This window comes from Chaetodon trifascialis, chromosome 3 (genome assembly GCF_039877785.1).
Source record: "Chaetodon trifascialis isolate fChaTrf1 chromosome 3, fChaTrf1.hap1, whole genome shotgun sequence".
In the NCBI taxonomy this organism is placed as follows: Eukaryota; Metazoa; Chordata; class Actinopteri; order Chaetodontiformes; family Chaetodontidae; genus Chaetodon; species Chaetodon trifascialis.
Window position 1 is genome coordinate 5952138 of NC_092058.1, and position 25386 is coordinate 5977523.

A 25386-nucleotide genomic window follows, 5' to 3' on the forward strand; every position below is an offset into this window, starting at 1 on the left:
AATAACTGTACAGACTCTGTACAGTTTTCTGTTCTCGAGGTAGAAAACCCAGGTTTTCCAGTTACTGTATTAATCCTCCTTTCTGTAATCGTCTCATATGTTCTCATCTAACTTGAAAGCCACAATCCATAAAGCAAATTCAACAGTCTATTGAGACACCTTCACACGTGCATCTGTCTTTATTCTGTAAAATCTTTGGAGCCTGTTTCAGCTCTGCATGCGGCATAATTAAGACTCTTAACTGTATTTTTCACACTCATTATATAACCATTTGTGGTTTCCAAATCTGCTCTATTTGCTCTAATTGTATCCTTCTTAATGTCACACTCTATTATTTCTTCAGTGACCCAATTTTCCATAGAGATCATTAAACTTTCATTTCATCTTATCTTTTTCTTCCTCCTCTGTCTTTAATGTTTTTTTCAATCGCGTGTTGAAGACGCTGGGTTGAAGAAACGAAGCCTCGGAGGCAGAGCTCCTCTTTCATCGCGCACTCTGGCAGCTGCTGCAAAGCCAGCGGAGCGAAGGTGTGTCCCGTCTTAATTGTTAAACAAACGAGAACCATCTCTCCGTGAACTTTGCCTCCAAATGTGCCTTTAAAAACAATAACTTTTTTTTCTGGGAGTGAAATAACCTTCGGATTCGTTCCCCCTCGAGCGGGAGGTGAGGCAGCCCAGCAGAGACTAAGAGAGAGAGAGAATAATGAGCAGTGAGCATGGACCAGGTAGTTCGATGAGTACAGATGATGAATGACCACGGGGAGGGAGTACAGGACCAGAGCACAGGCACAGTCATTTGTTACTCTGCTGTCACAAATGTATTTTTAATGAATCTGCACCTCTGACTCCTCTGCAGAGCAGGACTGTTCCTTAAGGCCAGCATGACCCCAATATTTCCTGTAAAGCGGCGCCTCTGAACAAACCCACTTCAGCTCTGGCTGTGTAATGTAAATAACCTTCTCCTTCTGAGCGCTGAAGCCATCAGTCTCGCTCCTCATTATCATCCTTACCTGTGCCGAGAATAGGGGCCCTTCGTGTCTGTGTGCTGGTAGCAGGTGCGGAGGTTTCACCTTGAGTAGCTCCTGCGCGCTAAGCTTTTCTCAAAGATGCTGTTTTTCTCGGCAAAAAGTCCTTCGATAAAAGCCTTTAGAGTCAGCAACACCACCTCCTGAAATCATCTCAAATTCAAATTTTTTCTGGTGATATACGGCAGCTCCTTTCGATCCCCCCGCCTTTGCTGCAGCGGGGTAAACACCACTACGTTCCACTTCTTGTGAGTTTTAACAAGGCATCAGTTTGAAACACGTGATTCATTAAGAGGAATATATAAAGGGGAAGAGGACGAGATGCAGGGCGAGCACCTTAAAGCATGCTGCAGACGCTGACATGCGTTGAAGTCAAGAGCCGAACTAAGAGGAATATATTTCCTGCAGCGCCGTGATCGGCTGGGATATTGAGGATGAGCGCGGAGTCTAAAAAACTAGCAGGAGATCGAGGTTAAGCCAGGGCCAGTTACACTCACACACCTCTGTAATTCTAGCCTTTCCACTTTTTACACGGAGCTGTGGAAACTGCGGGGGGGGGGGCAAAAATCCCCAGTGCAGACAGGAAAAGACTGTCTCATTTCAGAGGAGACTGATGCATGAGATGCTACACATGACACACATCAACATGTGACCTACACCGACACCCAGAATGACACACACATCATTGCGTTTGCTGTGCTCCATCTGTGCCGTCACAGCGGTTCAACGGTCTTCTGGGGAATCGGACCTGGGCAGTCATCCATCATCAGCCTCCAGCTCCCCGAAAAAAAACGAAAAAAAGTGTTTTATGCAAAGAATGGATCCTGCAGAAAGCAATTCCACACACACGGGAGAAAAAAAAGACAGAGCGATAATTCACACTCTCAGCATACTTATCATTTTAACAGCCAAAGCACAGACAGAACAACACAAGGCAATCCAAGAAATGAGATGCTATTCACTCTGTTTTCTCACTAAAGCAGTCCAGTAAATAACACCAAAGCAACTCTTCAAGGTTTCCTTATCTTTATCCATTTTGAACAAAGAGGCTGACAGCGGTGAGTCTTTGACCTCATGTCCAAGCGTCCACTTGGTGTCTCTCCGAGGGCTCGCCTTGGAGCTGTTGGCTGCTCCCCGCTGCTGAGGAAATGTTATGTACAGTATCTGGACAGCAGATGAAGTCACATACCGACCCGGGCTTGTTACGGTTGAATGAAGGCGCGCTGCTGCACGGGAGCAGGAAGGGGAGAGGGCGACAGACATCAAATGACAGGGTGATTATGAAGGCATCTCATTGTGGCCGGACGTCTCCGTGGGACCCCGGTGCCTGCCCGAACGACTGATCTTGACAGAGCTCTCCCCCGAGTCCAGGATCAGCGGGCGGCTGCTCTTGTCCCTGTCTTGGTCTGTGACACAGGTCTGGTTGTTACTGCCAAGACAAAATAAATGAGATGCCTCATGAAAAAAAGGAACACACATTTAAGAGAAGTTATAATTTTGATGAGAAAGACTTTGGTTAAATATCATACTGTTACTAGCTGTTTTAAATCTGGCCTGTTATTTAACGTGACACAGTGCAGTGTCTGTCAAACATGCCTGTCCACTTGCCTGCTTGCAGTTTGACACTCGACACTGCGCTTCCTTCAGTCCTGAGCAGTACACCTGCCATGTTCAGCGTCTGTGCACTTATAGAATGATGATGCACGAAATGTTGGGACACTGTGTAAAATGTAAATAGAAACCGAACGTGATGATTTGACACGTTTAACTGAAAATAGCACAAAGACAACACGCTGAGAAATTTAATTGTTTTTGAAAATGATATCCTCATTTAGAATTCGATGGCAGCAGCATGTTTGGAATGAGTTGGGTCACGCTCAGCTCTCTGTTGCATCGCCTCTTCTTTTAACAGAGCGTTTGGGAGCTGAGGAGAGCGACTGCTGTCATTCTGACAGTGAAATGCAATCAACCCTTTAATGACATTATGAACTGTAGACAATGAAATCTCCAAACGCTTTCAATTGTTGCATTACTTGCCGGCACAGTGTGTCACAGAGCGGTGAACCCCCTCCCCACCTTGACTTTTTATACCCAGTCATGTTTCTCACCTGTTGCCAGTTAGCATAATTAGCTGTGAGATGGTCCACCAGCTGTTTTCTTTTAGCATTTCACAGCTTTTCCAGTCTTTTGTTGCCACTGTCCCAACTTTTTTGTGCTGTTTTCAGTTAAATGTGGGGTTTCAGTGTTTTGCAAATCATCACATTCTGTTTCTACTTATGTTGCGCTCAGCGTCCCAACGTCTTTGGAAATGGGATTGTATTTGGGACCAGGCTATTAAACTATTCGGGACCAGGCTATGTCTGGGATCATAAGTGGTCATTCCAAAATTTATATCGCTGATGATGCTTGAAATGTTGGCAAACTCGGCAAAGTCAGTACCTGTCTGGACTGTCTTTAGTGACTGTGCTGTCTTCATAGATTTTCAGCATCGTCTCTGTGCGGTCGTCGTGCTGCTCTTTATGCTCCTGAAACCTAAAGAACACATTTTGAAATATGACAAATTTCTTTAGCTGTCAGCGCTCTCAAAGGGCAAAGCTGGTGCTGCTCTTAAATTATTAAAGAACCAAACCAACAATGTGTTTATCTCTTAACACTTTCTGACTTCTCTGCTCTCTCTGTGGCTCTAAACTGTAAAGATGGATCACAAATATTTACTCTCATTTGTAAAAAAAAAAAAAAAAAAAAAGGCTCAGGAATTTCCTAGAAAAGCTTTTCACTTCAGCTCCAGATTAATACAAATTTGCTGCTCCGTGGAACTGAGTTAAGATCACCTCAGAGTCCATGTTCATGTTAATGAAGGAACACGTCACCCAGCGCACCAGCAGGGCTCAGTGACGTGTTTTTTATCATTTTCAGACAACAATGGAGCTCTGTGGCGCCGAGGTAGAAGAGAGTTCTGGTTAGAATAAATAATCTGCTGTTGGTTTCATGAGATTTGTTGACTATAAACAAACAAATTTAATAAGTCGTGTCCTTCAATGTCTAACCCTTAGTTAGTAAAGTCAAATGGTTGTTTAAAAGGAAAATAAAGCAGTTTCAAAAGTGGGAAAATATCTAAAATTACTTTGGTAGAGCTACACATCTTCAAAAAAATTGACAAAAATATTTGAAATAACTATTCCAGCTTACAAGTCACATAACATTTCTCGTTGTTGGCCTTTTCTTTATCCACATACTAATCCTACACATCCGCTGCCATGCTCCATGGAGCGGTACGTCACATCAACTCTGTGACAACAGCCTCCATTTCCTTCCAATCGACCGTCATCAGTCAACCAATACGGCAGCAGGTGGACAATATGGGGACATTTATCCTGTGATTACGATACCTGGGCTCGAGCCTCTCTTTGACTTTGGCAATGGACAGGATGTAGGGGCTGATCTGCCTGGCAATGGTGGTCAAGTAGGAGTTCTCCTGCTTCAGCTGCATTAGGTCATGAAGCTGGGCTGGAATCAGCGCACGAAGACAATTACGTTAGAATAAAAACGTTCAAATATGAGGGAGTAAAATGTTGGAAAATAAATTGAACTTTTCACCTTCATAGATCTCCTGCTCATTAGTGACCCTCTGAAAAGTCTCATCCCAGACCTGTGAGGAAAATGTGGAAAGTTGGTTCTCATGAAATAAAATATGGAGTGCAGTCATTCGACTTGACGTTTCTTTCCCTCCGTTTGGATTCCCAGCAGTTAAAATTTACAGCAGTGGGTGAAAACAGGCTTGTTAGTATGCAGCTGGAGGATCTGACTGAGGACAAATGTAGACAGTTTTTGTTGTGAGAGCTGCCTGGCAGAGGCAGGTACACACCAAAGGTCAAACCATCAAGGTATCACTTGACACACCTCTTCAAACATGACTCTCATAGTTTCCACAGTGGAGTACTGTGCAGATATCTGGCTGTCAATGTGCAGCGATCTGTCCAGGATCTCTCCCATTTTATCTGTGTTGATGATGGAGTGGTGCTTGGTCAGATCTCGGTGCAGCTCCTGGACCTGGTCCTTCAGATTCTGAATCTCCGTCTGGAAAGTCTGCAAACACACACAGCGCAGAGCTGAAGAGCTGTTTCAGTGTCTTTAAAGCCGCAGAGATTTGATGGGTGTGCAGATGGCAGGTGAAGTGCATATGAGCGTGAAAACAAGCTTGTTTCCCACTACAGGTTGAAGATGAGATCCCAGAGGAAAGCATGCTGCTGACTTTCCATTGTTTTAGTTTGAGGGTCAGAGATGGCTCCTCACCGCAGGAGGAAAAGTCTTGACTGACGTATCTCAGCACTATTTGACGGGCTGCCATGTTTCACATTCATGATTGCCACAAGATGAACTGTGATAACGTTGATGATATCTACACTTTTCATCAGGTGCAGTCATTAAGTTAAAATTGTAAATTGGCCAAATTCTTGCAAGATATTCCCATTGGCCTCAGCTGTGGCTAATTAGCGACTGTTAGCAACATGCTGAGGTCAGGTGTGAACATGCTAAACATCAGCATGTTAGCATTGTCATTGTGAGAATGTTGCGCGCTGATGTTAGCTCAAACTGTGCCTACACACTGCAGCCGCACAGACCTGTCAGCACGCCTGTAGACTCTTCAAAGCCTTGTTCAAACGTTCTGGGAACAAGCATGAGGTGACGGTCAGAGCTGTAAATCCACAGCACTCACCCTGTAGGTGTTCTCATAGTTGCGGCAGTGCTCGGTGAAGGGCGTCTCCGTCCCCTCAGCCAGGAGGACCTTGGTGCAGATGTTGCGATGACAAGTGGGCCTTCGCCCCAGCACGGAGCCCAGGGGCATCTCGCTGAGAGACGGGGAGCGGCAAGACACGGAGAGCGGGGACTGGTGCCTGAGGTGACGGGGGCGGGGGGGGGGGGGGGGGTACACATCATGGCTGCCTTTATTCTGTCACCAGTAACTGTGTTTGATGACATTAGTCTCCATCATCAAAACATTACGTCCAGCTGATCCCTGTCTCTCATAACACAGGGGATTAAAGCCTCATATTAGATCAACTGAATTTGACTGTACAGATATTATTATAATACAGTACAGTGTGTTCAAAACAACCCAATGCAGTTTTCTTACTATTTTAAATCTAATTTCTTTGTATCAGTTGCTGCTGGCCCCCAGAGCTTTGTATCATCGTCATCATTCAATCATCAACCATCAAGATACAGATACAACTCTATCCTTCTCCTATATACCGTCTCATCTAAAAAGACATATTTTCTACTTTCACAATCATTTCATCTTGCTTTGTATTGTATTGTGCAGTGACCTTCTCAGCCAATAAAACCGATTCTCACGTGGCACACGCCTTAATGCGTGGACGTTTCTGAATGCAGCCACTTCTGCTGCCGGCCTCGGAGCAGCTCCAGTGGACCTAAGTGCTCCGCTCAAGTGCACCTCCATGGCAGCTTCCATCTGTGCGTTAGCGTGTAAGGAGGTCAAATGTTTGCACAAACTTTTCTTTTAAATCAAATGAACACTCACTTCCTTTGACCTGCCTGACATTTATTTCTCCAAGTTTTGTTTTATTCCTATAAATACAACAAGAGCTGTGACCGTCTGACTTCATGTTTTAATATGTTAAGTAACCACATGAAGATGTTTCAGGAGAAAATCAATCAGTTCTGAAAAAGGTCAAATTAAATATCCAGTCCCCTTTCTTCATATCTGCATCTATTCTGCTGGTTTTCGTACTTAAGATCTTGATCTCAGTGAACCTTCCTGATTAAAAATATATATTTATATATGTGTGTGCGTGTGTTTGTGTGTGTGTGTGTGTGTGTGTGTGTGTGTGTGTGTGTGTGTGTGTGAAGTACATCAGTACACTTGCTGTCACTCAAAACATTCACATCTCTTCACCAACACCTTCACAGAGAGTGTGAAAGTATGTTATGTACCGCACACAACCGCACAACAAGATAAACATGCATTTATCAGGATTTATCCAGGACCGGGGTCTTGGCTTCTTGCCTGGCACAGCATAACTGCCCTGAAGCCATTCTCTAATAACCTGGGTGTGACTACATCCCCCTCATGTGAACGTCGTCCTGTGAGCATCCAGAGTCTCAACACAGCCAATTAAAGACATGGTCAGTGCTAAAGCAGCAGCATCAGTTGTATGAAAGAAGTCGGCTGCCTAACTTCACTTCTGTTCTGTGAAATTATGATAAAAGTAGGGCCAGCCAGCTGGCCGTCCACCAGTCCCTGCCCGGTTTGCATCCCACGTTAGCGGCTGACAAGTCGGGAAGGAGCTTTCAGACAGCAATTGAGGATGTATCAGACACAACAACACATTCAGTCACAGTGAGTAACAGGCTACGCGGTGTGGGCGGCATTCTGAAGCGACCATATGGTGAGGAAAAGCCCATTTCCTCCTCCGTCTGTGAACTGAAATATGGAGTGGACACAGAAAACTGCGGAGTCAAGCACCTTGTGTAACGACTGTCATCTTACAGTGTCGATGGCATCAACAGGGATTCACTAAAGAGAGCAGGAAGCCAGCATGCGACTCTACCCCTGATCCAACACTGACAATCCAGTCAGTGAAACACTGGAGCCTTCACTATAATCTCTATAAATACTGAACACATGCAACTATAAATCCTAAAGTTATGCCAGGTTCACACTGCAGGTGAAGCCACTTCTCCACAAGAGAAATAAACTGCAACACCTGGACATAAAACAGACATTTACCTGCGGTCTGGTAGGCTCTGACTCCTGCTTTCTTGCCCAGTGTTGATGCAACAGAAGACCTGCCTAAAACATGTATAGCCCTCTCTCTCTCTCTGCCACACGCATGTCATCCTCTGCACAGCCAGCTTCTGTCCTCCCATCACTGACGCCAATTAAAGACTTTGCCCGTGCTAAAGCTGTGACCTCAGCGCCCTGGAACAAAGCGGCCCGACCGCTCCCGCATGCCAACTTCCAGATGAATCCTGGAGAGTTCTGTGAAATTACGATAAAAATAGTGCCAGCCGGCCGGCCACCAATCCCTGCCCACTTTGCATCTTGTGCTGGCAGGGGGCTAAGCAAGTTGGAAAAGAGAGTTGTCAGTATGTTGGCACTAGTGGGTGGGCTTAAAGACCTGCGAACAGTTGGGAGACACTGATGTGGAAAAAAATCAGTCAGGGGAGTGTGTGTACGTGGAGGGGGACAAGCCTCTTTGTTCTGAGCAGTGATGGGCGTTTAAATAAAGGTTGTGCTTACTGGTGATTTGGTATAATTCCCAAAGGAATCTACTGCGTGAACTTAAAAGACTACATGGCATTATCAAAGGGCTACTTCTAAGAAAAACAAGACCTAAAAATGAAAACATCTCCATGCATCGACACTCATTCGTGCATCTTGTCACGTTATCTGCTGCGCTCCCGGCCGGGCTGCAGCAGCACCAGAGCTTTCTAAAACAGGATCGAAGGCCTCCTTCCCAGCCCCCGTGCAACAAGGTGAATTACGCAAACATATCAGTGTACAGAGCTTACAGACGGACGGAATAACTGCCATAGCGGGACTCAGCATGGCGCCTCCTTTCCGCTCACTGCAGTCATCGCTGTCTACCATCTGCACTTGCAAACCATTTGGGGATTTAGAGTTTGGATCCTTTGTAAGTGTGAAATATTCTGCCCAGACTTTTCTGATTTCTTGGAAGAATCCCAGTGACGCCATGGTGAGCGAAAGCTCATCGTCAAAATGAAATCTTAGAATAGGGGATCACTGGGGGTGGCGTGCATGCAGGTAAATGATCTCACCTTGTTGCAACGCTTGTACATCCGGAAACCGAAGGAGGGCAGCGCGGACCCAGCAGCAGCAGGGGCTCCAGGCAGCGAGCAAACTCACTTCTGAAGTCTGTGTTGATCTAATGGAGCACAGACAGGAGGTCACTTCGTCTATTAGGCTTGTATATAGTTGAAATAAGGTGCATGCGTTTGTATTATAACACTCCTAACTGGGCTGAAGAAATAATAAGAGAAAGACAAAGAAATTGTGTGATTCTGCAAAATACGATACGTTAAATTCGTACGTTTCATATGTAATGTTTCTACAATCGGTATCAAAGTGACATAGTTCACATTACTGGTTCATTTAAATCAGCTAAATGTTCCTCATCAGGAGGTGAAGGGGACGGTGGCAGCGCGGCAGCCAGGTGAGATGACCGTCAAACAACAGCCGACTGCGTGAACCGAGTTTGTGGCGCTGAACCGGATATTTTAACAAGACATCCGGATATTTTCCAGCCATGTTTGTGGCGACTAAACCAGGTATTTTAAGCCGAAACATGATCTTTTCCAAACCCAATAAGTGTTTTTGCATCTAAACATAACCAGACCTGACCCACAGGGTTGTCACAACATGAAATAAAAAGAACTGAAAAATAAAAAAACGTGAAGTTTCAACATATCCTTGATTTGGAGGAACGTCATCATCATAAACATCAGCATAAAGAAATCTAACAATAACAACAGCCGTTATAATTAAATATTCTCATATATATTATTTATTATGATTTGAAATTAAATTATTAATTATCTTAAATAAGATTAAGAAAAGAAGAAAAAACTTCAGAAATGTTATACGTTAAGAACCACCCATAAACATAAAACATATGCTAATGCTAACACATTGAAAAATGTTACAAGCTAAAAAAAAGGGTTTTATGTCACCAAAACACCAAAACAACTGCACTTGTTTGCGATGTAGATCAAGTTAGGTGGCACGGTGGGAAGGTGGTAACCCCGCCTCACAGCTAGAAGGTCCCGGGTTCGTTTCCCGCTGTGGGCACGGGGGGCGTGTCCTCCACCATACCTTCGGTGTCTGCTGCTCGAGGAAAAAAAGGGCTTTTCTGTGTGGAGTTTGCATGTTCTCCCCGTGTTCACCTGGTGTATCCATCCATTATCTATACCGCCTATCCCTTTCGGGGTTGCGGGGGGCTGGAGCCTATCCCAGCTACAATGGGCGAGAGGCGGGGTACACCCTGAACCGGTCGCCAGCCGATTGCAGGGCCACATGCAAAGACAGACAAACATTCACACTCACACTCACACCTACGGACAATTTAGAGTCATCAATTAACCTAATGAGCATGTTTTTGGTCTGTGGGAGGAAGCTGGAGTACCCGGAGAGAACCCACGCATGCACGGGAAGAACATGCAAACTTCACACAGAAAGGCCCCGCCTGACCCGGGGATCAAACCGGCAACCTTCTTGCTGTGAGGCACGCGCACTACCTGCTGCGCCACCGTGCAGCCACCTGGTGTATCCTCCACAAAAATACCCCCACTAAAAACAAAAGGAACTGGGTGCCCAGGCACCGCTGTCAGCTGGCAGCCCACCGCTCCTGGTCTACCGCGGAGGAAGGACGACCAGGATGGGTCAAATGTGGAGAAAATAATTTCACTAAGCATGGCGTGTGTGCAGTCTCCCCCCTGTAGCATGTGTGTGCTGTGATTAATAAAGTATATCTTAAATATTGAAAGATTTTGTGAGTTTGTCTTTTGTACAGTAAAACAAAAGGTACAGGTAAGAAATGAAAGGAAGAAGCTGAATAAATGAGGAGAGGGACAAAAAGAAGCAGGTGCCACCATGGACGGTTTGAGAGGCATGAAAATGATATTTCTATGTTATCCGTTCAGGCCTGTGGAACATCTGTGGGAGCTTTTAGAGCAAAGTGAAGGACAAAGTGCTCTGCACCATCGAGGAAACACCAAACACAGAAATACCTTTTGGTTTGGAGTCTGTGCCAGAGAAGCTGAAGGTCCAACACCTCACAGCACCGACTGACGGCCAACTCTCTGCATGCTTTACTACTGCTTTCACTCACTCATATAATATCCATAAATACTCATCTATGTGCTCTCACTGCAGGAAATCTTTAACATTTAGTAACTTTGGAGCTGTCAGCAGCACCACACTGCCACAGAAAAATAACCATTAGTCTTTTCTGGAGCTGGACTGAAGTGGATCTTAATTTTTAAGCTTAATATTAATATTGAATGAACTCATAACAGACCATTTTTAAGGCCACTGTATCATTTTGGATGAAGTTTTTAAGGAGTTCTGCTTTCCTTTCATTAATGTGGTATCTTCTTATACTGATGTCAGTCCCTGATAAATAAATGAATAAAGCTCCTATAAGAAGGGGCTGAACTCAACATTCATACTAGATTAATTAGCTCTGGGCTTTCGGGCCACAGAGGAAAAAAGGAGAAACTGCTTTGGGAACAAATGAAACAACTAATCAGAAGCCTGCAGCAGATCACACTCTGAACGTAACCTTTTCCAGCTCTGCGTGAAGCCTGTTCATACTCACTTTGCTGCTCTGCACTGGTCTCAGTCGATGAGGGAGCTTCACAATCCTCTTCAGCCTCTCCATGAGTTGCTGTGTAAGCAAGAACATGCGGGTGTGATTCAGTGACCTGTTCCACCTCGCCGACACGTTGCGGACAGCCTCCGATGAAAGGCCAGCTCAGACCGGTTAATACTGTAACCTCTCTCTTGGCAGGGAAACCTCCTCAGAGTAAACTTTGAGCTTTGTGGTGTATAAACAGAGGACAGGACGCTGAGAGATTCACTGATAATGTGTCTGTGTCTGTCCCTGAAATCATCCTTTTATCTTTATTTTATCTATTATCTTCTCGTCTTTTTGGGTTACACATTCACTTCCCCCTCCTCTACACTCATATCCTGTATTGCAGTGCTCTGACTCTTTATGCATGTTTTCTAAAATATTCATGAAATGCAATAATAATAAAACACAGTTCGCGGTTTACGAGGCTGTACTCACGTAACCCATGTCCAAAAACTCAAACTTGTTGGCTGAGCTGAGGAAGGCCGAACAGGTGACCAGGTGAACCTGAAGCCATCACAGATTAGATTTCAAACAAGGAATACGAGACACAAATTCAGATTACATGGTATTAAATTTATCCCACAACTAACTGCACACTTAGCAGGAAATTTCCTCTACTGCACGATATCATTGTACTTTTTACTACATTGATCTGACAGATCAAATCAAAATTTCACATGAAAAAAAAACACACGATAATCTATGATAATCTGAAGATTAAACCATTTTTGTGACTCCTGGTCATGTTTCAGACGTCTAGCGTCTCACCAGAGACTGATTTCCGCTTTAAGCCTCTCAGATACTTTCATTTGAACAACTGTTCAAGGACCCCAAGAATAAATTATCTGATATTTCAGAAGAAAAAGAACAGATTAAAGACAAGCAAAAAATTGAAAAAAAGGAAGAAAAATTGTGTGATTAGTCATGTTACGTCCCCTCACCATTATCTAGGACCCCTTTGGAGGGGCTCAATCATTTGCCTGGTATATAAAGTACTTTAAACTGTCTCCAACTGTTAAACACTGCTGAGTGTCAGGCATAATAAAGATATCAGTTACATTTTACTGCAGAACGACTGCTTTTATTTTGACACTTTGAGTATATTTTGCCGATAATCCTTCATTCTGTCGGTGCTGTGGTTTTTCTTACTGGCTCTTGGATCAGGTCTTTCTTGTACTCTACCTGCAGGGTTGGTAGGAGGGCAGTAAGGTGTGAGAGCTGCTCCTTTAGTGCTTTCTCTTTCTCCTCATGTTGACTGCAAACACACACACACACGCACACACACACACACACACACACGTAATGCTACACCTTCGCATCCACACCCGCAGAGATTCTCAGAGGATTCAGCTCAGGAGGCAAAACCACAAACAACATGCTCCATATTTGCAGCAGCTAATCTATCTGTCTTCTCTATCTGTAACAAACATGCAGACACAGACGCAGGCCGGACACACAAAGCCTGACATAAATAGCCTTTAACACCCTTCCGGGAACTCAGCCACTGGACTGCTTCCAGGCAATGGAGAGAGAGAGAGATGGAGGACACTGGGCACAAAAAAATCTCATTAAAGATCCCCACAGAGTGCAACCCGACACACTCGCTCACATGCACGAAAGTGCTCTCATTCAATGGCGCATACGTGGACATGGAGCGCACAGTGAACAAGCAAAGTGCTCCGAAACGGTTCTCATCCACATTTTGTCATTTGGAATTCTTGCTGCTTTGGAAATGGCAGTTTGCAGATTCACAGAGAAAACAGAGACGGAGATAAAACACAAAATGTACAAAATGTCTACTCAAACGTCATATATCAAATGTATATTAGTCATTAATCTTAGGTAAAATGTCATTGATGTACAATAATTTGATTTTAGAGCCTAATTAACTGCAAACCTTGGAGGGCGTTAAATCAAACTTTAATGATTGCTGTGGGGATGTAAGGTTTTTCATCATTTCAGTGGCTGGATACTTGTGAGTTAATGTTAAATTAATGGTATTGTCATTATCCCCTTTCTGCAAAGGAATTTCTTTATTCTTACAGTCTTATTTCTGCACAAGCAAGCAGTTACTAAGTCATAGCAGGCTGCCAGGAAAAAATAAAAGCTGCGATCCTCCTCTCAGGACAGTAGTGCTGAAAATGGCTCAACGCCACATTAAAGGCTGCTGCAAGAGACACAAGTTGCTCATTTTTCAGTCGGCCTGACGGCAAGTGCTAAAGGTGCTAATGGTGCTGTGGTTTTCTTTAAATTGAGGAAATGCACAGACAGCGTCCGGCTTTTCCTGCAGCTCTGACTGCTGTTGACATTACCTGAGAAAGTTTGTCATTTGCATATGGTGTATATTTGTATACTTGAGTTTCATTGATTGGATTCAGGCTCAAGCTGCAACCACAGGCTTGAAATCTGTAATCCAACTGAAGGGCTTTTTAATTCAGCACCAAATCTTTTGTTAAAATGAAAATCACCCAAGAAAATGTGTTTGGTGAGGAGGGAGATTATTCCAGAGCAAACAGGGTGCAGCTATTCATCACCCTGAGCACAATGCACCATGAAAAAACGGAAAAACTATCAAGTGACCCGGTGACAGCAGGATAATAGCGCTCAGTTTGGTAAATACTGTGAGCCGAGCTTTGTGGCAACAAAAGAGCATTTTCACATAATGACTGTGAATCTTTCTATATTTTATTTTACCTCTGAGCAGCTTTCAGCAGAATCTTCTTCCTCTCTGCTAGTTTCTCCTGTCAGATGAGAACAGAGAAAACACCCCTTTTTATTCCTCACACTGCTGTGAAAACGGCCTTGAGCTCTCTAATACCTAATGAGTTTTCAAGATTGTGGGGAACAAACTGCTGTAAATTCCACCGTGTGGCGTCTGCTCTCTTGGATTGTTCATTATGCAGAGAAAATGCGCTCTTTGCTCACTGTTAGGTTAACAGAGACATCCAGTGGCCAAACAGTGCAGATGGCGACTGACGGCACCAACTTCAGACTGAGGTCAGAGAGGACTCGACTCTTGGACACTTTGTAGAGGATTAGAAACATGGAAATCTAATAATTTGGTACGCAAAAGAGCAGTCAAGATAAATGTCCACCACGTATTTGAAGATGCAGCTTTACTGTCTGTCTGAAATGATGTTAAATCTTATAGTGGTTAATAAAAAGAGTCACGGCTGCACGGTGCATGTTAACTTCAGTCAGATTTTCTACATCTAGGTATATTTTGTTAGTAGCTGTTTGTCTGTAGTCTTGATGATGTAACCAACAACTACTTTGGATCGCTCTGACACTCTTCTTTATTTTATGTATTGTCTCTTTACTTCAACTCTTTGGGGTTAATGTACGTTTGACTGAGTTTTCATTGTGCTGTATACGGGTTGAATTGTTAGTTATTATGGTTCAGAATCATCTTTTATGTTGACGCTTGTATTCTGTCCGACAATAATGGCTGGAACAGTATCATTCAGACACCAAACGAAATCGTTTCCGTCCCAAAAGAAGAATAATTAAATGATTAAGACTTCCATTAAGTCGATGTCCCACAGTTTTCAAAGTACTGTTGAAACCATTTTTCTCTTAAACTCCCTTTGATTTTAAATTTGTTGTCCAGTCCAGAAAAGCGTGACTGACCCTCGATCTTTATTGAACCACAGCGGTGGAACTGGGCCCTGAAAACTTTGGGAACCTGTTCTTCTCTGGGCCGTCTGCAGTGCACTCAGTGGTTACACTGAGCAGGTTTAAACTGTGATTTATGGATCCACAGTACGTTAAAGCTGCTATTCAGCCGCTAACCTTTAGAAGTTTTAAGAACAGCTTTGTTAAAGCAACACGCCTATTTATTCCATTATTCCATGGTATTGGCCAGCGGTTCTCAAACTGGAGATTGGGCCCCCCTGGTGGGGCACAGGGCCACTGCAGCAGGGCCGTGGATGCCCAGGGGTAAAATAAGCAAAGTGTTTACAGACGCTATCATGCTGACCTTAATCTCACTAATGTTCCACTTGGTCATTTCTTTGTTGGGTGCATGAACTTTTTCAGCTTCTGGCTGCTGGCATGACAGATGAAGTTTGAGAACCGCTGTCAGAGGCATTATGTGCACCTGAAACTGAAAAAGGAACGTGTTCCTGCTTAAATCAGAACAGATTTACTGGTGATCTCTCATATTCTTATCTAACTGTTGCTCTTTGTCTCCTTCTGTCATTTCTGCTGTCAGTCTGGTTGAGTCATTGTCCATCTTTTTGTTTTGCGTGTACAAAACTTTTTTGTAAACCCTTCATGCAAAATATCGTCTTTTAGTAAAGTGGACTTTCTAAAACTTAAGAGCATGAAACACCATTCAAATGAATAGAGTGTCCCCTCAGCCGTCTGTACTGAATCAAGCTTTATAGAGTTAACATTGTCCATTTAAAGGACCAGCGTACAGGACTGAGTGACATCTAGTGGTGAGGTTGCGGATTACAACCAACTGAATATTTTTGGTTTAACACAGGACTCAAACCCAAGTGTGAAAGTTGTGTGTGTCTGGCCCATCCACCCACCCCACCTTCACCTCATCCTGCTCCACTGTAGACACATGGTAGTGCAACATGGCAGACTTCATGGAAGAGGACCCCTCCCTCTGTAGATATAAAGAGCTCATTCTGAGCTAACAGGAGCACAGTTCTTACTTTACGGTGATTTTACACTGACAAAAACATCCTTGTGAAGATTACATTCCCTTTCTGCCATTAGATCGCCCTAGAGCCTGCACACTGGTCCTTTAAAGAAATGTGTGGTTTCGAGTCAGCATGCAGGATTTGCTCCTTCCATTGAATGAAAAACAACAGCTGAGACAACACATCACATCAGGATCATTATATAACCTGCAGGCTGTTGAACAGAGTACAGATTGCGCTCTCTTCTTCCTCCACATTCAGACACACTTCTCCTATCATCGCTCTCAGCAGAATGATGGCCTCTTGAGCTGACGTCTGCAGCTCTTTCACCACCTACAGATGGAGGAGGTTCACTGTCAGTGAAAGGCCATGTAGGCGACCGCGCCACCACACATTTGTCATCAGAACTTCAGGCTGAAGGCAGCTGAGGATATTTGGCTGGTCAAATCTACAAATTAAAGGTTAATTAAAGCTTGAGTCAGAACAACCAAAGCAAAACTATTAACTAATGTTAATTTTGGTTGTCTCATGTTATGTAAAAAACCATATCCAATATATGGTATATATGGACCATATATGGTATATATGGTCCTATATATATATATATATATATATATATATATATATATATATATATATATATATATATATATATATATATATATATATATATATATATATATATATATATATATATATAAATTACTAATGTGAATCTGCAAAGTGACTAGTAGTAACTAAAGTTATTGGATAAATGTAGTGGATGCCACTGATGCAATGTTACAAAACTGACATGAGCAGTGAAATTATAGTGAAAGTGATTTGTATTTGACCTCAACTGATTCAGCAAATGCTCAAAATATTGTTAAAAACTAGTCCTCATTTATGTGTTTATACATTCAAATGGCGGTGTGATGAGCTGTACAAATTCATAGTATCACAATATCATCACTGCTGCTGAGCGCTTGAATTATTCATTGAGCCAAACGTGTGGACGAGCAGACACGACTCTCTCACCAGCACAGCCTGGTCCAGCATCTCACACCCCTGCACGTAAGCTGTTTCGATATCAATGCAGTGAGTGCGGCTCTCCCTGTGGCACACAAGCGACAACAGCTCATTTAATGTGTAGAGGAGAAGATATGAGAACGTCCAGCAGCCGTGCGTCTCATGCAGAGGATTCACTCACACTTGCATGTCTCTGAAGCACTTGATGCAAAGCATAGACTTGTTCTCCGTTGAGAACAGGATGTAGGGCTCCTCGTGGAGAGCTGCGGAGACAGAGACGCCTTTTAGCTTCAGCCCACAGTTAAATTATTCTGTTTTCCCAGTGAGCATGTTTGTGAAAAACACACACAAGAGGTTTCAGAATACAAACACGAGTGTGCTGATTAAAATTTGCCACCAACTGTTAACATGACGCCTTTCACACTGCTTTCTTAGTGCACAGGTGGGACTCTCATGAGCAACATGCTTCTACACTGCTGAAATAAAGCCTTGCTGGCCTGTAATTCTCCTGGAGGAAATTACAGGTGGTACTCACAGCACTTTCTGTGTTTGGCTTTGCTGCGTTTGGCCAGGGACACAATCTCATGGTGAGAAAACATTCTGGCCTTGTGAGTCAACTCCCTGCAGGCGCTGCATAGCGGCTGGCTGCAAGTGTTACAGTAGTACATCATCCCGGTGTCCTGCACGAAAACAACAGAATAAAGAATGAAATTAAAAGACTGAAGTGGGGAAATGTATTTTATGTAGTTTAGGGTAATATTTGATGAAGAATACACCTGTCGTAGAGCAACTGTGTCATTTTAAAAATCCTCCAGTGGCAGTGTCTGAAGGCTGAGATGAATGAATAAACAGCAGTAACATTCACCAGGATTGTTTCTTTTCTTTATAAAGGTAAACTTGTGCTGTCAAAATGATTTGAAAGTTACTATAATCACAAAAACAATTCGACAAAGAATGAAAACAGTTAAGAGTCAAATACAAACCATCCCCTTACAGTAACAAAGGAGCATTCAGGCCACAAAAAGCTGGATTCTTCCCGCTTTAACATTTTGTTGTTTGTTTATATCCTCACACACTTTAGACTCACCAACACTTCCTGTTTCATATAAACATATAAGGGCACATTTCCTGTATTTCTAATGTCTGCGCCTTGCCTATATATTCCATCAGTGTCAAAAATGCAGACCCAGCTTCTGAAAGTGAATCGTCGTGGGTCTGTCTTATACCTTTTTATTACTTTCCTGGTCACAGTTGGCGCACTGCACTGTCTCCTCAGCGTCCGCATTGTTGTCAACCAGGAACTTCAGCAGCCGGTCCTCTGGTGGGAGGGAGCTGTTTCCTTTTATTATGGATGGATAACTGTGGCAAAGACAGACATACAGTCAGCCTGAGTGATCTGTTCAGCGCAAATTATGACATTTAGTATCCAAGTATCAATTGTATTCTTCCCCAAGGAAAGTTTTTTAAAAAGAAAAAAAGAAACAAGTAGCAATAAAAGAATGACAGAAAAAAATCAATATAATTGAATTATTGGATTTTCACATGAACAATTTAAACTGATACCACAAGCCAATTCAAGTATAAAATTCATCTAACAATACACCATCCGCTCCACAGCTGGACAGATATACAGTATGTGGCCACACAACTGAAAACCAAATCTGAAAAATATATTCTGCTTTCTAAAATACAGTAAGTAAGGCAAGTGTACTATCCAACACATTACAATTACAAGGTAATCTAAAGCTGCACAAAATATAAAGAAGCATTAGGACAACATATAAAAACATATAGGACATATTTTATATTAAACACCAATATGTAGCCTAAATAGAATTTTAAAAGTGTAAAATGAAACTGGAGATATACATAAACTCCAACTGAATAAGTAAGAAAACAGGAAAATAAAAGTGTAACAACAGTGCAAGATTTGAATAAATAATCACAAAATAGTTTTAAGAAATTATTTAACTGCCTGCAGCGTGGTGACTTCTCTGCAGTACTGCCAACAACCTGAGGGAGCAGCAGTGACGTCAGGGACATGTCTACCGTAGAAGAAGAAGATGCGGAAGTTGCTGTTGAGCACGATGTAAAGCCTGTGTGTAGATGAGGCGTCTGTCATCTAGAAAGTTCCAGCAGAGACACCGCTGAAGGAGAATTGAGAGGGCATATAAACAGTTTGTCCACGAAGGAAACACGTTCGGCTTTGAAAATGTCTGTTATTTCCGAGGACAGTGTGCGAGGTGGGAGCCTTTTCAAGGATATTAGCGCCGACAACGACGACTGGGAGCCAACGGAGATCGAGAGCATGTGTATGAACTGCCACCAGAACGGTATGACACGTTTACTGCTCACCAGAATCCCTTTCTTTAAAGAAATAATCGTCAGCTCGTTCAGCTGCCCAAACTGCAACTGGTCTAACACTGAAATCCAGTCTGCAGGCCGGATTCAGGATCGAGGCGTTTGTTACGCACTGAAAGTCAAATCAAAAAAGGACTTGAACCGGGAGGTCGTGAAAGCAGACAGTGCGACCACCAGGATCCCTGAGCTGGATTTTGAGATCCCTCCCTTCACCCAGAAAGGTGCACTTTCTACCGTTGAAGGCCTTTTGGATCGAGCAGTTGCAGGTTTGGAGCAAGACCAGCCTGTCAGACGAGTCACTGACCCCGAGGTGGCTGAGAAAATAGATGAATTCATCCAGAAGCTGAGGAAGCTTAAAGAGGTAGAAAGTGAATTCACGCTGGTGATTGAGGATCCATCTGGCAACAGTTTTGTTGAAAATCCAGTTGCCCCTCAAAAAGACGAGGCTCTCACTGTGTCCTGGTTCAAGCGGACGGCCCAGCAGGACATCCAGCTGGGACTAAAGGCTGATGACGACTTGGACGAGGAGCCGGCTGGCAACGACCTGGATGCTATGAGAAACGAGGTTTTGGTCTTCGACACCAACTGCCCAGAGTGCAACGCACCCTCCTCAACTAACATGAAGCTCGTCCAGATCCCTCACTTCAAGGAAGTCATCATCATGGCCACCAACTGCGACAGCTGTGGCCACCGGACCAACGAGGTGAAATCAGGTGGAGCCACAGAGGAGCAGGGCACCAAAATCACCCTGCACATCACCGACCCTTCGGACATGACCCGAGACGTGCTCAAGTCAGAGACGTGCTCCGTCACCATCCCGGAGCTGGAGTTTGAGCTGGGGATGGCAGCCATTAGTGGGAAGTTCACCACCCTGGAGGGGCTGCTGAAGGACATCAAAGAGCTGATCGTCTCCAAAAACCCCTTCATCTGCGGCGACAGCAGCACGACAGATCGGGTGCAGAAGCTGAGCGAGTTTGGGGAGAAGTTAGACAAAGTGATTGCTGGAGAAATGAATGTCCACCTTATCCTGGACGACCCGGCGGGGAACAGCTATTTGCAGAACGTGTACGCTCCGGAACCAGATCCCGAGATGACCACTGAGAAGTACACCCGCTCCTTTGAGCAGAATGAGGAGCTCGGCCTGAATGACATGAAGACTGAGGGATACCAAGAGGAAAAGTGAACTGCCAGCAGCAGCTGAAAGGACTAAATAAGCTGATCGTTGATAATGTCTTCTCAAAAACCCAGTGTAATTATATTGTTCCATATTTTCTCATATTTTCATACATTTTAAGTTAGAAACTGGGTGCACGGGTGTTCCTGTCTGTATGTTAATCAGTGGGGGGAATCATGAGTTGTCTAAATGTACATTAAAACATGGATGCTGCCGTTATTGAAGCTTGCTCTTTATTGCATTCTTGTGACTTCCCAGAAGATGGCGCTCTGTTAACTGATTAAAAAGTCTTTTTTTCGCAGCGGACTGCCCACTGTGTGACAAATGAATCTTTTTATACACCTGAAAGCATGGCATCATCTCAACACAGTGTCATTGAAGCTGATAGTTGAGCTCTGCTCTTTAAATTGGCAGATGTTGAAAGATGTCAGGTTTCTGTTTTACAGTCAAATTCAGATTTTCTGCACTAATCTGCATAATTAGTCTGAGGAACAGCCACAGTTTCCACTGTACAATGAGAATTATTGATTTAGATTCTTCTGAAGTCTGACAGTTTCTACTGGATCGGAGTATAATTATCATATATTTGAGCTGCAATTACATTTATTAGGAAATAATGGAAAAAATATGATTTCACAGAACCCAAGGTGAGCTCTTCAAATTCTTCTTTTTATCCAACCATCAGTCCAAAATCCCAAAGATAATAGCGTAGAATGACAAAGGAAAGCAGCAAATGGTCACATTTGAGAGGTGAAAACCAAAGAACATTTTGCTTGAATCTACCTGCTTTGCTGAAATGATCATCAGAATAGTTGCTCTTTAATTTTCTCTTGCATTAACAGACTAACTCTTTATTAAACGCCTAACTTGATCTGATTTTGTCAGCCAGTCCTTGTTAACCCGCAGAGTGAAACAGTCGTGCACAGTGACGCTTTACTTTCAGGTGGAAAAGGACGCTGGCAGACGCAGCGGACAGTTTCTGCCACATCAACCTTATTTACACAGGCCTGTTTGATTCAAACACGACGCTGTTTGCCTCCTTTTGATTCAGTCGCAGTTGCACAAATGTTCCTCGCCTCTGTCTGATGTGCATGTTTTATCTGGTTTTCATAGCAACAGGGATCTATTGTGCTCTACTAATAGCAGAGTAGTGAATTCCTAGATTACATGGTTCTTGAGTGAGCAGCTGTTAGCAGGCTGCTGATGATGGAAATAGTAGCTGCCAGGCAGCGGGCCCCTGCAGCCTGAGCCCAGACAGCAGAGCACAGTGGCTGTGTGCCCGCAGGCTTATTTCCATAGAAAACCAATGATTGCCTGGGTTTTCCCCCTCATCTCTCACTACCTCGTGCTATGAATAAAAGCACTGCTATTGGTATTTCTGTGATTTATACAGCTGACTCGTGCACATTATCTACCTGAACACAGGTTAATATCAAATAGCTACAAAGCAGATAAAAGTCACCTGTGGTTCAGCCAGTTTTTCCAAATAATTTTATTGTTCTGTTTAATTCACAACAATTAGCCAACAGTAAAATGTTCCTGAGCTCATGTGCTAATCTCCTTTATCCAATCGTGTTCACAAAGTGGTGACCCTCGCTCCATCCTCGCCTTTGAACAACTGAGCCTTTCCAGGATGCCCCTTTCATACCCAATCATGATCCTCTCACCTGTTACCAATGAACCTGTTTACCTGTGCAATGATCCAAACAGGTGTTTTTGGAGCATTCCACATCTTTCCCAGTCTTAAGTTGCTCCTGTCCCAGCTTGTTTTAAATTCAGAATAAGCAGATATTTACAAAAATCAATGGAGCTGATGAGGTCAAATATTAAATATATTGTCTTTGTACTGTTTCCAATTGAGTCAAAAGGATTAGCAAGTTATCACATTCTGTTTTATTTATGTTTCACACTGCGTCCCATCTGTTGTGCGATCGGGGTTGTATATATAATCTGCATGATTCTGAATTCAAACATACTTGCACGGCCTCAGCAGAAGCACTGTTTTGAAAAGAGGTGTGGAAATAGTTGTGGCTGAGCAGAATCAGAACCCAGGAGCTGCTCTTCAGGCATGATTTTGCCTTTTTAAAGCAGCTCCCAGTGTGACTAACTGAATGGCGGCGCTGTGTGGTATTGTGTTCTGTTTACCGTGGGTGTCTGCCGTGTCTCCGATTACCCCGATTGTTATTTTTACTTTTTAAAGTGCATGTTTTTTACTGTGCATTTGTGCCCACACTGCAAACGAATTTCCCCCCGGCATCAAAAAGTTAATTAATCAATTAAACTGTAACTATGGGAATAACACAGTGACGTTGAATCTCAGCATCACTGATTTTCTTCATCCACATGCTAGAAAAATCTGGGTCAAGTTGTATTTGACGCAGAAGAAAAGAGTCCTGGTGTGAGCGCCTTGCTGTTCATCCCTGAGTGCTTTGATGGGAGAGCGTTAATACTGCAGACCTGAAGGAGACCATTAACCACATGTCATTCCTTAATAAGGGATGAAATGGATTGGTATCATGTGACTGCTTTTGATTGCTCTAAGCTGCTGGCACCTGTGCCAAATACCAGTATGCTTTTGTTTGCTGTGTGACTGGTCTTAGAAGAACTTGCTGGCCCCGCTGAGCGCGGCGGCCAAGGACTAAATCAGAGACTGGGTTGACCCTGCAGCTGCTCCAGCCACTCAGGACTGCCCCATCCAGACCAGGCCAGCGATGGGTCACTGAGCACCCTCAAACCAAAACACAGAGACTTGATGCTCTCTGAAACCAATGGGATTCCCCTCAAATCTCCCGCATGAACCAAACCAATCTACTAATCAACTTATGTGGAACGAATCCCTTTGAGCAACGCTGCCCAAAACTGGGGCCTGTGGGAAAAATTTGGCTTTTCACATAAAATGTTTGACCCTCTGTGGGGATTCAAGGGGCAAAATTAGATTTTACTGCGGGAAATTAAACGACTTAATTAGGTTTGAGCAGTTTGAAATCACCTGCTTGTTACACAGCATCACCGCATTTTATCCTGACACAAGCTGTGTGAGTTTGTTATGTGAATTGAGTGTGTCTGAAAGACACCAAAACAGTCAGCCTGTGACCTTTGGCCTCCGTATTTTCAGTCTGTTTGGGGATTTATGGATTAGTACAATAGGTGTGATATCCAGGCTCAGATATCCTACACAGAGACCAAAACACTCTGTCCAACATCCGTTTCTAGTTGAGAAACTTGGTTTAAACATTCACCTTTTTCGGCATTTTTATTGTTAATATATAAGGAAATATATTTTCCTTGAAAGTTAAAATAGAAAAAGGTTTTTAGAGCAGAGCATCAGTTTCTAATCTAACCTGACTGCAGAGAAAAAGAACGTGTTTAGATCGTCCATAAATTAGAGTCTTGCATTGCTTTCAAGGTTGATCATTTACATTGCTCCTGATCAGCGTCACAGTGCAACGTCTTACCCACAGAGGGGGCAGCTGAGACGACTGTCAATGGTGCGGCCACGTAGACAGCGGGCACAGAAGATGTGGTAGCAGTCCAGCAAGCACGGCGACTGGTACTGCTCGTGGCACAGGTGACACACCAGGGGGTGGACGCTACTGCAGTCCACGTTACAGAAGTTCAAGTCCAAGTTGGTGAAGATTCCTCCTGCCATCTGCAAACAGTGTGTTGTATGTGAGTATGTGAATAATGACAAACTGTGAGGGCATCACTTGAGTGGCAATTTTTAAAAGGCGACATCATCACACCACAAAAAAAGCAACACTTTAGTGTGTGTTATTGTCTAAATATTCCAGTATTTTAAGAAAGGACAAGTGTGATATGAATACTTTAATCAACAGAGTCAAATACAGATTCAAATAAACGAGAACTTTTTCCTTTTTCTCTCTTACCTTGTCAGATGTGTAATCAGTGTCCGGGCCTTCAGTGATGACACACAGTCCAAAGATGGCAAACAAAGAACATCAAAGACATTGTCAGCACCGGCATTAAATCCAGCAAATCCCACTATAAATGCAGTAGTAGTCTGCAGGAAAGCACAGACAGCCACTGTCTTACCTCTCCGTGGTGCTATCAGCTACCCCCTGCAGGAATGACAGCAATGCAGAAACTCTTCAATAGTAGGCCGATGGGGTCCCTCCGCCAGGCAGCTGACAGCACACACCTCATGCCAGCCCCCAAGTGTTGCCAAAGTGCAAAAGGGACATTTAATATTGGTGCTCCCATACAGATTAAAAATACAGTTGTCCTATTTCTAATGTCACACTGTTGGACTCCAGGGCAGGGTGAATGGAGGGTGAGGGGTGGAAATTACAGCACTGCAAGTAATTTAATCTGCTGCAACACTTAACAGAGGAATACTTTCACCTTATCACATGAAGCATTACTTTTATGCCTTCTAAGCACTTTGTAAACACTGTTTTAGAAACATGCTACATAAATGATGCTTAGTGTTGTGATTTCGCATAAAAGCAATAACATCACTTTCCATATTATAGAAAAAGACAGACAATTGAATTCAAGAGCAAAAATGTCAAAACTGTTAAATTTTATGCTTACCTGTGGACAAATTGCACATATTTCATCTTTAGCTGGTTAAAATAGCAATTCATTGAAATTATTCCATCTGTTTTTCTTACAGTTGGTTCAAGTTTCCATAGTGATTAACAAAGGAAGGTTTTAGAAATTATTTCTGAACAAAAATCATCTTGATTTAAGGTCCACTGCGCTTTTTCTACAGCTTTCGACCACATCTCACGGTCTTCATCC

At 43.4% G+C, this 25386-nt stretch overlaps 2 protein-coding genes across 2 annotated transcripts; one reads left to right on the forward strand and one right to left on the reverse strand.

Moving 5' to 3' along the window:
• Nucleotides 1-1429: 1429 nt before the first annotated feature.
• rnf207a (ring finger protein 207a) lies at nucleotides 1430-24271 on the reverse strand. Its single transcript, XM_070959639.1, has 17 exons — nucleotides 24078-24271; nucleotides 18314-18446; nucleotides 17623-17767; nucleotides 17269-17350; nucleotides 17097-17172; nucleotides 16287-16412; nucleotides 14119-14165; nucleotides 12607-12679; nucleotides 11860-11928; nucleotides 11386-11454; nucleotides 8828-8934; nucleotides 5742-5919; nucleotides 4925-5110; nucleotides 4622-4673; nucleotides 4414-4531; nucleotides 3464-3556; nucleotides 1430-2453 (listed from the first exon to the last, which is right to left on the reverse strand). Exons 1-17 carry the CDS (start codon nucleotides 24269-24271, stop codon nucleotides 2303-2305), a joined length of 1899 nt encoding a protein of 632 aa, XP_070815740.1. The 3' UTR covers nucleotides 1430-2302.
• Nucleotides 19164-22192, forward strand: zpr1 (ZPR1 zinc finger). The gene has a single exon (XM_070959640.1). The coding sequence runs from the start codon at nucleotides 19300-19302 to the stop codon at nucleotides 20629-20631; it is 1332 nt and encodes a 443-aa protein (XP_070815741.1). The 5' UTR covers nucleotides 19164-19299; the 3' UTR covers nucleotides 20632-22192.
• Nucleotides 24272-25386: the final 1115 nt, after the last annotated feature.